At 33.4% G+C, this 14,686-nt stretch overlaps 1 protein-coding gene across 6 annotated transcripts in view; it reads left to right on the top strand.

Annotated features, from left to right (window-relative positions):
* The window catches only part of GTF2E2 (general transcription factor IIE subunit 2), a 90,243-nt gene that overhangs the window by 27,881 nt on the left and 47,676 nt on the right, over nt 1-14,686 (top strand). For all 6 annotated transcript variants that reach the window (XM_036228709.1, XM_016136137.2, XM_036228708.1 and 3 more), the window contains exons 4-6: nt 7,053-7,160; nt 8,749-8,931; nt 11,650-11,743. In XM_036228709.1, the coding sequence (XP_036084602.1) occupies nt 7,053-7,160; nt 8,749-8,931; nt 11,650-11,743 (385 nt within the window). The remainder of the gene's footprint in view (nt 1-7,052; nt 7,161-8,748; nt 8,932-11,649; nt 11,744-14,686) is intronic.

The raw sequence follows: 14,686 nt of genomic DNA, 5'->3' as shown, positions 1-14,686 counted from the left end.
CCCAGCAGTACTTTCGTGTAGATAGGAAAATAAAGTACTATTCAGTTTTGTTTTTAGTTCTTCCTGGGGAATTTAAGTAATTCTTGAGATTTACTAATATTTTTCCTCAAGCCCAAACAGCATTGCAAGATTACTTTTTGCCACGTGATTTTTCCAAAGATTCTGTTTTCCTCTGAAATCCAAAAGTCTTGTCACTTAAAGTCAGCATTTTTTCCTAGAACCTTGTAGAAACAAGTTCAGCCAGTTCACATTATTTTAAAAAATGTCTGCTAAGAAAGCTGGCTTTGCAGCCATTCTTCATCTTCAAAACAGTAAAGTATGGTGGGTCTGCTGTTTTCTTGAAAGCACTTCTGTAATTCACCTTTCAGCTTAAATGTTCTTTTGAGAACTCCTCTGCCAAGCCACTAGATTTCTGTATGTAGCAGATTTATGTGCTCAAGTGCCCTGGTCTTTATTCAGTAAAGCAGATCATTTTTTGCAGCATCATTCAAGATAATTTTCATTTCATCTCTAGGGTTTTTGATACTAGTACCTCTCTGAAGAAAGTAGTGTCTAGAGACAACATCAGAATATCTTTTTTTTTTTTTTCCAAAAGAGGGTAAAACCTGTACTGAGCCAACCATTGATGGGGCACATCTGTAAAGATAACAATGCAGTCCCTCCAAGACCTTCGCTTCCAGATATGAAGACACCACATTAAATAGGTCCTGCTCTTTGTTTATTGGTGGTAGTTCTTTGCAACAGAAAAGATTTTCTTGAAATTCACCATCATTTAAACATTTTACATATGTTACTGCATGCATTTATTGGTGAAATCTGTTTATTTGTCAACCTGGATAGACAAGCTGTTGTTTCTGAGTTTATTAAATAGAACTCTTCACCGTCATGTGACATGTCTCCAGTTTGTTGACTTATCATATTGTTTAATACTTTTCACTTCCTCATTTGCTATGCATTTTACATGTTGACATTATTATGTTCCTACCAACTGTGTGATTTCTCTTTTGCCCTTCTCCCTCTTTTCTGGGTAATAAGTTCTACTGATAACTTACTTCCTCAGGTTTTTCACTGAAGGTGACTTTAAAAAATAAATACAAAAGCTTTATTTTGATTTGAGATTCCAGTAGCTGTTTAAAATAGTACTTTGACTTGTCCAATGCCTGTGATCTATATCTAAGTGTCTTTTTAGTTGTGCTGGAGCCGTTATATATTGTTACCTCAGATGGAATAGGATACTTGGATTACCAGCTTGTGTAAAACCAATTGATTAGTAGCTTTATTGTTGTGGTAGGTGTAGTTTTTATTTTTTTTAAATTTCTTGTTGCTCTGGTGCAGTGAAATGGCACAGAAGATTGTTCTTTATTACTAACCTTATTAGAATTGTTCATGGGCCTAAGCTTAGAATCCTCTTCTGTTACAAATACCATCTACAAAAATAATCACATTAGACTGTCAGACATGATTATAAAAAAAAATGCTAATAAAACCACGGGGAATAATAGCTAACTGAATGAGAACATCACAAAAAATAACATTTCACAATATATTTTGGCTGGTTTCAGTCTTTTGATATTTCGAATATATCATTCTCTCTCCTGGCTTTAGAGTTTGTGCTGAGAAATTTGATAACTTGATGGGGTTTCCTTTGTAGGTGACTGTCTTTTTCCCTGTCTGCCTTGAGAATACTTTCTTGGTCATTAACTTTTGACAGTTTTAATATAATGTGTCTTGGAGAATGTCTTTCGTGTTGAGATAATTAGGTGTTCTGTTAGATTCTTGTACTCGTATGTCCAGTTCCTTTGCCAGATTTGGAAAGTTCTCATTGAGCATTTCTTTGAACAGGCTTTCTGTTCTTTCTTTCTTTCTCTCTTCCCTTCTGGAATACCCATTATCCTGTTGTCCTTTCTAATGGAGTCAGATAGTTCTTGTAGAATTCTTTCATTTTTAAAGATATTAGTTCTTTCGTCTCTTGCATCTGAAGCATTTCTAGATTTTTATCTTTGCGCTTGCTAGATCTCTTCCTTCTGTTTTGCTCTGTTTTTAGTGCATTCTTTATCTCATTTATTGAGTTCTTCAGCTCCAGAATTTCTGTTTGGTTCTTTTTATAGCTTCAGTCTCTTTGGCAAAATGCTCCTTCTTTTCATTAATTTTATTCCTAAGCTCATTGAACTCCCTTTCTGAGTTTTCTTGTATCTTGTTGAGTTTCTTCATGACTGCTATTTTGAATTCTCTGTTAGATCCCAATCTTTCATGACTGTGAGTTTGGTTTTTGGTGAATTGTCATTTTCTTTCTGTGTTACCTCAGTTCATTCATGATGTTTGGTGTTTCTATGCCAACACATTTGAAGTGTAAACACTTTTCTTATTTAGGTACCGTTTTGATTTTAGCAATTCAGTAGGCTGATTAGAGGTTTTTTTTGTTTGTTTTTCAATAGATAGTGCTATAGCACACATTTTTGTTTTCTCTAACCTGCTCTGCTCGCACCTCTGTAGTCTTGGTGGTTGCTGCCTGGGCGACTGGGTTGGTGGGTGCCCCTGCTGTGCATGGGTTGCCTGGGTCTTGCAGCATCACCAGTGTGGTAGTGGGGGATAGGGGTGGGCAGGTGGCAGGTTGCGGGGGAGCCAGTTTTGCTAGCCTGACTTGCTGCTACCTGATCCCCTATGGCTGCTGGCACTGCTGTGCTGTGTCTGGGATGTCATCAGTGCATCTCTGCTGCTGCTACCAGGCGCTCTGGTGATGTGAGCAGCACCACAGTCAGGAAGGAGCTGGATTCTCATGGATTCTCAGGTACCAACGCTGCTGCTGCCCTTCTTTCCTTCTGCCAGGCTGTGATGTGGGGGCTGCACCCCAATTCCTCCACCACTACTGTGTTTGCTGGGGCTGCTGGCTCGGCCAGCGCAGCCGGGGAATTGCAGCTTCAGGCACCATTCCTGTTCAGCATCTGTGTGTTTCAGTATGCCCACCTTAGATGTACCAATATGTGCATCTCTCAGACATCCTCGTATGTTGAGCAGAGGAACATTTTTGGGGTTACGGATGTTTGATTAGTTGTAGATTTAAGGGGGGATATTAAGGGATTGTCTCACTCTGCCATGATGCTAACTTCATTCTAGGAAAAAGTTTTTAATGTGAAGAAAACTAAGGACAATATATTAGATTTAAGAATCATTGATAATGGAAAATATGAATAATTATTTTGAAAGACTTGATTTTGCTGTCCTTAGACAAGTAAAATTACCCCAAATTCCTTTATTCTACTTCTAGTTTAGACTATATACTTCCAAGTACATATATCTAAAACATGCAGAAACATTTTGGAAGTCAGAAGTCCAAAATCTATTTCACTGGGATAATGTCAGATTGTAGGCAAGGCTGATTCCTTCCAGAAGCTCTGAGGGGCCTTCTGTCTGTCTGTCTGTCTGTCTATTCTGTCTCTCCTGTCTCTCTCTCTCTCTCTCTCTCTCTCTCTCTCTCTCTCTTTTTTTTTAAGCTTCTAGAGGGTGTCTGCATTCCTTGACGAATAGCCTCTTTCTTGCATCACTCCAACCTCTTACTCCCATTGGCACATCTCCTACTGTTCACACTCAATCTGACTCTCCTGCCTCCGTTTTTCCTTTATAAGGACACTTGTGATTACAGTTGGGTCCACCGGGTAATCCATAATGATCTCTCCATCTCAGGATTCTTAATCACATCAGTGAAGTCCTTTTTGCCATGTAAGGTAACAGATATAATCATCAGTTGCAAGGGTTTGGACATGGATGTCTTTGGAGGAGAGAATGCAGTATTTGGGGAGGCAGTAATGACCACAATACATTATTACAAAATTTTGTCACTAATTTTTTTTATTCAATCTCACCAATTAGGTTAGTAAAAATTCTTTCCTTAGTTCATACAAACAAAAGGGTTTATAATTTTTTATATTTTTAATGAATTGATTTCAAACTCCCAGGAGGGTTTTGTTTGGAAGACTTTTTAAAAATAAAGGCTAAAAATTGTTTGTAAAAAATTTTAAGTGTAGGCATATTTTAAATTCTGAAATCACATGATGGAAATATGTCTTAAAACATTCTTTTGCAAAATACCCTTTCCACAGCATGAATTTCTTTGAAAAAGCAGTTACTTCATTGCTTTCATACATTGTTAAAATGCTAGCTTTACTTTGAAGGAACAGAATTAAAATAATTGTTTTTAAATAATTGTTAGCAAACTATGAATAGCATCTGTCACTATAAAAGTAGCTAACATATTTGAAACACTTGCCTTTTCGGGGAGAAAAAAATTTAACTTGATTTAATCATGTGGTATATTACTTATGGATTTAAAAAATCATTGTATGGTCTGTATAGTTTAAAAGTCTTTTTAAAAGACACATAATTTACCACAATGTTGGCATCTTATAGCAGGTAAACTGCAATATGTTGATGAATGTTGAACATGGAGGAATGAATGAGGCCACACCCATGCATGTCATCATCTGAAATGCATGTTATCTGACATGAGTGAAGCCAAGGGAGCCCCTGGTGTCCATCCACGTGTTAAATGTTAGTAAAGCATAATTTTTCAGTGGAAATTTTAGATTAAAAATTCAATAAAGCTTCTGTATGGTAGTCCTCCTTCAAAGGTCTGCCTATATCCAGCTTTCTCTTTCATCTCCTCTGACTATACCTGTCTTTTTGGCAGATAATTGTATACCTAAGTTTCATAATGTTTGTTTAGCTACAACCCTATTTTGGGAGCACTTGACAGGCAGAAGCAGCAGTTTACATTTCATTGTATATCTCATTGTAGGGCTTTTGGCACGTAGGAGTTACTACTACATATTTGAATAAGTGAACGAATAATAGCAAATGCTCAATAAATTATTCTTATGTGGTATGTTAGGCTCTGTCTTTTCTGCTTTCCAAACATATCTTTTGAAAATGATTATTCTAGTTTTACAGTGGCCTGACTGAAACTTCAAGATGTTCAATAACTTGCCCAACAGTGATGGAACTTAGAGGCTGGAATTTTTTTCTTTTTAATTTAATTTAATTTTTTTAAAATTGTTTGAAAGGTAATATATCTTATGGCATAAAAAAAAAACGATATAAAAAGGCATAAATAGTCTTGTTTCCTCCTGTAATTCTACTTATTTTCTCCCCTTAATCTCTTTTATTAGTTTTTTTATGGTTATTTCTAGTGGTTCTTTATACAGAAAGTGCAAGTATATATTTTTATTTCTGCCCATTCCTATGTAAAATGTTTTATATTACATTTTTTAACGTATACTTTTTAATATTTACTTTTTTTTTTAATTGAGACAATTGACATGTAACATTCCCTTACCTCCCTTCCTCCCAACCTCTGGCAACCACCTGTCTGTTCTCTGTATCTGAAAATTCGGATGGTTTTGGTCTGGTTTTTTTTTTTTTTTTTGGATTCCACATATGAGTGAGATTATTAAGGTGTTTGTCTTTCTCTGATTTATTTAGTCTACTGCTGTCACAGTCCAACCATGTTGTTGTAAATGCAGGAGTTCCTTCTTTGTTTATGGCTAAATAATATTCCCGTGTGTGTATTGTTGTTTCTAATTGATTTAATTTTTTTAGAGCAGTTTTAGGTTCATAGCATAACTGGGCAGAAAGTGCAGAGTTCTCATATATTCACTGCCTCACCCGGCAACTTCCCACGCCGTCGACATCCTGCACCGTAGTAGTGCATTTGTTAAAATCTTCGAACCTACGTCACCCAGTTTATATTAGGATTCACTGTGGTGTTTTACATTTCATGGGTTTTGACAAGTGTATATAATGAATGTGTTCATCATTATAGTATCATGCAGAATAGTGTCAGTGCCCTAAAATTCTTCTGTCCTCTGCCTGTTCATCCCTCCTGCCCTCGTAACCCTGGGTAACCACTCAGTTATTTACTGCCTCCATAGTTTTGCCTTTTCCAGAGTGTCATATAGTTGGTATGTAGCCTTCTCAGATTGACTTTTTTCACTTTATAATATATGTTCAAGGTTCCTCCATGCCTTTTTATGACTTGGTAGTTCATTTCGTTTTGTGCTGAATAATTATCATCTGGATGTACTATATAGTTTATCAGTTCACCTACTGAAGGATATCTTGGCTGCTTTCAGGTTTTGGCATGTATGAATAAAACTGCTATAAATGTGTGAACATTCAACCCCTTTGGCTAAATACAAAGCATAATTGCTAGATCATATGATAAGAGTATGTTTAATTTTAAAAGAAACTGCCAAGGTGTCTTCTACCATTTTCTGTTTCCACCAGCAAGAAAGTTTCTCTTCCTCTACATCCTCCCCAGCATTCGATGTCTACATATGTTTTTAAATTTAATAATTTTCCTGGGTGTCTTTCCAAATTAACACGGAGAAGAGCTGCATTTTCTTTAGCATCTATATAGTAGCATGATGTGCTGCAGTTTATTTAATTGGTTCTTTATTGATGGTTACTTGGGTTATTTCTGATATTTTCCTTTTACAAACAGTGCTGCAATGACCATGCCACTTTTATGTATATCTTTAGGATAAGTTCCTAGAAATGGGATTACTGGGTCAAAGGGTGTACATGCATTTATATTATGAAATTGCCCTACATAGTAGTTGTATCAATTTGCATTTGTGCTAGTAGTGTGGGAGAGGCCTGTTTCCTTACAGCCTCACCATCAAACATAGATTTTTGCCAGTGTAATAAGTCAGGAATATCTTGACAGAAGATATTCTTTTATGTTTAAGGTCATTTGCATTTCTTAAGGTTTGTGTGTTCCTGTCTTTGGGTCATTTTCCTGTTAGATTTTGGAGCTGTTAAAATATTAAGAAGATTAGCTCTTTGTGATGTTAGTTGCAAGTATTTTCTCTCAGTTTATCATTTGATTTTATAGAGCTACAAGTTTGAACCTGGTTCTGATTTTATAGTCCATTCTCTTCATCACTGTAATTGTACTGCCTTAATACATGTTCTACATTGCTGAAAAGATTCATTCACTTTTAGCTATTATTTAATGCAACTAGCATTTTAAAACACTCTCCTAATATTTTGACTAGACACGTCATCAGCGAGGAGATACACATCCTCTAACTTTAGAAGAAATTTTGGATGAAACACAACATTTAGATATTGGACTGAAGCAGAAACAATGGCTAATGACTGAGGTAAGAATAGGCTTAAAATATTATAAAAATAAGTTAATTATCATGAAATATTTGCTATAACTAGGGTTTTCAATATATTGAAATCTGATAATTTTACTTTTTCTTAAAAGATATAGGGTCTTTTTGTTTTTTAAACATACATATTTTAAGATTGAATTAATTGTTGGTTTTTATATAATGTTATATATCTTAAAAATGTCAAAGACTTTAGCATAAAAGTTGTAAAGAAGTCAGCGTTGTATCAATTCCATTTAAGTTTTTACATAATTACCGATGCTTATTTTGAATTACAAAATTTATAATGTATGTGTTGGCAAATTATTTGTTTTTTGTTTTTTTTTTGTTTTTTTTTTTGTTTGGTTTTTTTTTGCTTTAGGACGTTGAAAGCATGAAGTGTTTGTAGGGATGGGAAGATATTTTGTTAAGATACTTGTCACACTATTATTACTGTTAAAACTTGATAGTGATGTTACTGCCTGTAGCAAGTAATTTGGAAAAATAATCGTGAACATTGTGTATGTACATACAACACTGGGGGAAAAAACCCAAAGCAATCAGTGAGCATGCTAATTTGGAAATGAATAACATTTAAAAAATTAAGATATTTGCCTCTTTTCTGTTTAAGTATGAAATGGCAATTAAGAAGACTGTTTTTTAGGACCAGTGCTATATTTTTAAAGGCCAAATGTAAAATTCCTAAAATATAATTCAATTAATTTATTTTATCAAGCAAAATACTGTTCTTGATTTTCACAATATCAGTGAACCAGATAATCACTACAATTGTAGCTCATTATATCAGTGATATACAAAAAGCGATATACAAATTAATGATATACAAGTAATCCACATTTAAATTTTGTTGCTGTACCTAATCTTGGAACTTCACAGTCTATAGATGTTAGTTAAAGATTATTTTTATTACTTTTTTATTCATCCTCCTTCTTTATTTCGTCTCTTCCTCCTTTGAGGGTCAGGCTAGCAGCTGCAAAAGAAAATTAAGTTGCTCTTTCTTGAAGAGCTTTCCTTCTGATATTGGCAGTACAACAGAACTGGCTAGGAACATAATTATATTCAGTAATTCCTGTATTCCTACTCAGTTTCATTCTTGAACTGACATCATAGGTAAATTTTTTATGCGCACTAGTTAGTCTAGTCCTTTTCAGGTGCTAGTGCCATGTGATACCACATGGGGCAGACTATTGATATGTTCTCCCCAAGGTAACGTTTCTTACATTATAATGCTTATAATGCTAACATTCAATAAACTATACTTTGAGGGTGGGATAGGCATTACCTCATTCACTTGATTAATGTTAATAGAGGTTGTATTGGTTCTTACCTCTTTTGGATAAATTCTTATCCAAAGAATTTATGTAAATGATAGTTTATAAAAGTGAGCACCATGCTGATGTTTATCGTTTTGAATCCTGAATGTCCAGTAGTTTAGATCTAGTTGATATTCACAAGATACTTTTAATTTGCCACTGTGTTGAGTATTGTTATTTTTTAAATAATTAGTAGAATTTAAGAATTTATATAGGAGATTTCATTTTGTTAACATATTCAAATTTTGTTATCGTTACAGGCATTAGTCAATAATCCAAAAATCGAAGTAATAGATGGGAAGTATGCCTTCAAGCCCAAGTACAACTTGAAAGATAAGAAGGCCTTACTTAGGCTCTTAGATAAGCATGACCAACGAGGCTTAGGAGGAATTCTTTTAGAAGACATAGAGGAAGGACTGCCCAATTCCCAGAAGGCCGTCAAGGTAACCCTCTTTTCTTTCTGTGCCTTAATATAATTTGAATTAATAATGTCTTGGTTTTAAAAATAGTAGAAATTTTAAATTTTTTATTTTTAAAGCCTCCATCATATGTAGTTGGGGTTGTGGTGAGTCAGTTGAAGATTGGAAATTTGTGTCCGATGCTACAGAGCAGGACAGAGTGTAGCATTTTTGTGTACCTTTGACGGCTCTCTTCTGTATTGTCGTCGTGTAGGACTTTTCAGAATATTTCTGGAAAGTTTTCCTCAAGGACTTTAGTGTTTTTCTCATAAGTTTTTATTTATCTATATGAGAACTGATTCAATAAAACATTGCTAACCTGAGGAACCAGAGGCATGAAAAAACCAAAGCACAGACTACTGATCTGGTTGTTTTGAATTCCGAAAGGGGCTATTGATAAATTATACAGATTACATTTCCAGTTTAAATTTGGAACTCACTTGGAAAGGCCGCTAGTCTCTATTCTTCACAATTGCTAATGATCGATGCTAACCTGTAAGCGGGTTCATTCTTTCTGTTACCTGTAGCATAGTAAAACTTGCTCCTTTCTCTGTGTTTTAGTAATTTAGTTACGTGTATTGGACCTTTTGATATTATCCCTGTGGCTGGCTCTGTTTGTTTTTTTTAACCTGTGGGATTTTCGTTGTCTTTGTCGTTGTTCTGTTGATCTAGTGTCAAGTCCACTGCCTTTCCTTGTCTACCTCCAATTTGTTGTTAAGCCCAATTGGAGAACCTTTTATTTTAGAGATTGTATTTTTCAGTTCTAGATTTTTCTTTCTTATGGTTTTGGTTTCTTAGCTCAGATTTTTCTGTTTCATTCATTATATGCAACTTTTTCATTACACCCTCGAGTTTAATTTCTTGTAGTTGTTTTCAAATCCTCCCTAATTTCAACAGCTGGGTCATCTTGGGACTGGTCTGCACCGACTTTATCTCTTGAGTATGGGTCATGTTTTCCTGTTTCTTCATATATCTAATGTTTCTGTTGTGTGTAGAACATTGTGAATTATATATGTAAAGACTCAGGATTCTGTTACATTCTTCCAAAGGGTGTTTTTGTTTGTTTTTAAGTGGTCAATTACCTTGGCTAGACTCAAACTCCAAACTTTGCCTTCTCTGCAGTAGGTGGCATATGGTAGATCTGTTGTTCTTTTAGCTCTTTTACTTTAAAAATGTCTTGTCTAGAGTTTATAGTAGTTTTCTGTGGGAGGGTTGGCCCCTTATGAGCTATTTGGCCATTACCAGAAGCAGAACCCTTATAAGATATTTAACTTAAAAATTTCTAAATTAAAAAAAAAAGGTGTCTAAACATAAACAACCTTCACAAATCTTGCAAATAATATGTAATCTGAGCTTATAAATTGTGCACTGTATAGCATGTTAAAATATAGGACTCTGCTGAATCTTGGCTTAACAGTTAAGGGTGCTAGGTCTATCTTTAGTGGCTCTGTTTTCTAAGGATTAGAGCTGAAGGGGTCTCAAAAGACAATCTATTTCATTTTCAGGCAGGATTATTTCTAAATTATTTGAAATGCAGAATTTTTATTCTATTCTTACCACATGTGTCCAATGAAATCTACTTTATTATTTTTAAAAATATTTAAGTCGTGAATAATTTACATAAAAATAAAGGGATAGTGAAAAACAGCTTTATTGGAAATTTTAATAAGAATTTAAAATAGCAAACCTTGGTATCAAGTACATGTTGGCAAAAACATCAGAAAGAGGAAAGTACGGTATTACATGTCCTTTTAGCAAAGTGAGATGACAAAGGTTCTTAGCACACAGTAATGTATGATGAAGTCCTTCCTATTGAATAACTGGGTAAAAAATTACCTTATTTCCTTTATGTCCTTAGAAATATGTTGTTCACTCATTGTTTCTTAAGCTTGAGATTATTCATCTGGTATTGTCATCTAACCACTCATAATTTGAGACTTTGTTTCTGTGGTGAATTTCACCATCATCATTATAGTCTAGAGTGCTGCTCTCAGGCTTTTGGCATTCTTGTTCTTATTAATACTAGTGAACTAACTATCTTTTGTCACTTTTCTTGTCATTGTTCTGAGGAGTAGAAATGAATTCTGAATTGTCAGTTGTGCTCAAAATTAAAAGACAACAGATTCTGCAGTCTTTTGTATCTTGAAAGATTATGCAATACTTTGGGAACTGCAATAGGAAAACTGAAATGTGGCTATTTCGCTATCGCATCATATACTCTTAGGTGATTTAATCATTCCTTCATATTTTTTCTATGTTATTTTAGCTTTTAAAACATAATTGTTAATAATTGATGGGTAACGAGTAAGTAGCAAAAGATTTCATGGTAGAGGAAAAGTAAAAAAAACTAAGATTTTACCATTTTTATTAGATTAGTGTAAGAGTCCAGTGGACCCAAATCATAATTGCCACATATGTTGAATTTATTGTTTTTTAAAAAATAATTTTTCTTTTTTATACTTTGGAAGACCTCTAAAAATAAAAGCCTTGAAATATCAGTCCTTGAAGATAGAACTGCTCAAGAAAGAACCTCAAGAACTAAAATTGAATCTAGTGGACCCTAATGTTATACTGAGGGTTAAAGAAATGGGAATATTTTGTTTTAAAAACCAAAACAAAACAAACAAAAAAAAACAAAACAAAAATTGAAGGAAGGGATGAAGTTATTTGGAGGTAACTGAAAAATTTTTCTTTATCTTTAAGGCCTTAGGGGACCAGATAATATTCGTAAATCGTCCTGATAAGAAGAAAATTCTTTTCTTCAATGATAAGAGCTGTCAGTTTTCTGTGGATGAAGGTAAGTCTCTCCGTATAAATACTTTGCTTAGTTTGCAAGTATGTTACAAATTTAGGGTGACAAAATTTGTAATGTAATACAATTATAGCTTAAATTTTATAATAATGCCACCTTTTTAGCATTATCATTTCTTAGAACAGAGCTAATAACACATACATCTAACCTCGATTCTCAAAATGGAATTCGAGCTATGTAATTTGAAAGATTTTAGGTTAATTGTACTTACAGTCATGGTATAGCAGTTTATAATTCTTTATGCTTATACCAAAAAAGTTTATTTCTCTTATTTTATGAATATTACTTCATATCTTGATATGAAAGCTTGATACAGACTGAGGAAAAAACTTTTTGGTGACCGATAACTCTCGTAACTTACTTACTCTTTCAATTATCAAATTGGATAAGGAAGGAGATTTTTTTCCTTGTAATTATATAGAGTTGGATACTAAACTATATTTTGTCCTTCACTAAATTTGTGATACCTGTAGTTTAGATTTTAGTTTAAAATATTTCATCAGTGTATGTCACATGGAGTAGCAATTAAATGGGTTTAGTCAGAAATTTCTTTGCTATATAAGTAGAAATTCTCACAAGCAAATACGATTTTTACTGTAAATTTGTATTAGTTTTGTTTTTATAAAAAAGGCAAAAGAAATTAATATTTTAATTATAAAATTTCAAAACAATACAAAGAAAATATTCTAACAATGTTAAAGTGTTCATTAGACTCCAAATAGTGAAACTATTGCTGTGCTCACCTGGTAGTCATATTGACTCTTTATGGCATTAAATAAAAGAGACCTGTGGAATTAATAATTTTGTATAAGACATGCCTTATAAGTCTTGTTTCTTTAGCCTGCACATGTCTTGATTGTGATTCTGTAATTTGTACAATACCGTAGCTTTTTTCTTATATGTTATTTGGTTATAGATATCTTCAGGCTTATGGTGCTTGTAGATAGATATGTTAGTCAACTCGAAGTTACTTAGCTGACCGTGATTTGTTTTAATAAATAGAATATTGTGTTTTCGTGAAAATCGTGATCAAGAGTACCTTGTACGTAGTTGGTTCTCAATAAATGTTTGTTAATTAAAATAAAAATTTGGAAAGTATGCCCGTTATTTTATACTGCCCTCCATAATAAACAGGTAAGTTTTTTGTGGATAAACAAATGGGTAGTAGTGAACCTCCTGTACGTCATAGTGATAGGTGCTCATTTAAGGAAGGTTTGGCTTAGCAATTTTTGTTTTGCTTGATTCTTCTTTACTTGGAATTTTGCTTTTATGTAAACTTTTGTAATTGTCAATTTATTTAAAAAAAACAAAGATGGACTTGATCTTGAAAATCTCAGTTTAAAAAAACCAACTGATTGCTTTATTCTTCAGCAGTTAATCTATTTGAAAAAATCTGCAGTATTAAAAAAGTTACCACAAGTATCACATGTTCAAATAGTAAAGAAAATCTGAAAATAAAAAGCAGCTATGCTTTACCTTATTTTAGTTTCTTTCTTTTATGACAACTGGTTTTATTTTAGATGCTTCTAGTGTTTTTTTCCGTATTGCTAAATAATATGCTTGTATGTTCTTAATTTTTCAAGTTGAAGCACTGTTATGACTTATCTTTGATTCCAACATCTGTTTCTTCTCTGCTTCCCAATATAGTACACCACTAGTTTTAGTTTATCATTTATCTTGGCACCTTCAGTAAATGAAATACTTAAAGTTTCTTAGTGGGAATATTCAGTATTAAGTCTACTTCGCAGGTGCCAGCATAGTGAAGCATATGTGTTCTGAAAATTTAAATTGTTTAAATTGAGGCAGGTGTTGAGATTGCAGTGGATTTGAAAGTGTAGTGTGGAACGCCAGGATTCTTTGATCAGTACTCCTCACGCTAATCCTTATAGTAAGCCATTAGTATTTTCTGTCCCTATCGTCTAGGCCTTTTTCTCTTTGTGTATCTTTTATTTCTATTCCTTAATATTACCCCTATTTTCATTTACTATTTTATATGACCTTTGTTGGCCTGAAATTTTCTGTCTCCTTAGTATTTGGCTGATAGAGACCAAATGAGGATTTTCACCTTTTTTTTTTTCCAGATTAGAGAAATAAGCATATACCCTTGTTAGCAAAATCCTTGTTAGCAAACTCACGTCTAGACGTAAGTTTTGTACCTAGTTTGACGTTTATTTTTCTAGTTTACTTTCTCTGCATTACAGATATTCTCTAATGAATGCTGCATGGCTAGAGTTAGTATTCCATTTTATAGGTGTACCTGATGAATGGATTTTTAAATATTTAAAAATGCTGCAGCAAATAGCCTTACTCATTGGATATGTGTCTATGTTTTATGTTAATGAAATGGACATATAAATCAGGAAGATATTGGGAAGGTAAGTTGATAAATTTTTATATATTTTAAGATCTTCGTTGCCGAGTTATTTGATATGTGGTAAAATATATTACTAGATTTCCCAATATTGAAGCATTCTCATATTTCTAGATTAACTAGTTAATTCTTTGGTTTTATGTATTTCAGGGTTCTTTTTACTTATGTATTTAAGGATTTTTGCTTTAGTACAGTCGGTTTTCCTGTTTTGTTTTTTCTCAGGTGTTAGTATAGGTATAATACGTGATTCATAAAATATAATTTTCCCTCCTTTCCCTACCCCTCCCTTTATTTTTTCTTTTCTTATGAGAATATTGAATTCCTTGAAAATTTACAAGCATACACTTGTAAATGGATCTGACTTGTTGCTTTTTAAACAGCATTCTTTTTAATTTTTTATTTTTCATTTACAGTTGACATACAGTATATATTAGTTTCAGGTATATAACATGATTAGACATTTATATAACTTATGAAGTAATCACCCCTATAGATCTAGTACCCATCTGACACCATACATAGTTATTACAATGTTATTGACTGTATTCCTTATGTCT

The sequence above is a fragment of the Rousettus aegyptiacus genome, unplaced genomic scaffold (genome assembly GCF_014176215.1).
Source record: "Rousettus aegyptiacus isolate mRouAeg1 unplaced genomic scaffold, mRouAeg1.p scaffold_m13_p_11, whole genome shotgun sequence".
Lineage (NCBI taxonomy): Eukaryota > Metazoa > Chordata > Mammalia > Chiroptera > Pteropodidae > Rousettus > Rousettus aegyptiacus.
Note: the sequence above shows the minus strand (reverse complement) of the source record. Positions and strands in the feature narration are given on the sequence as shown.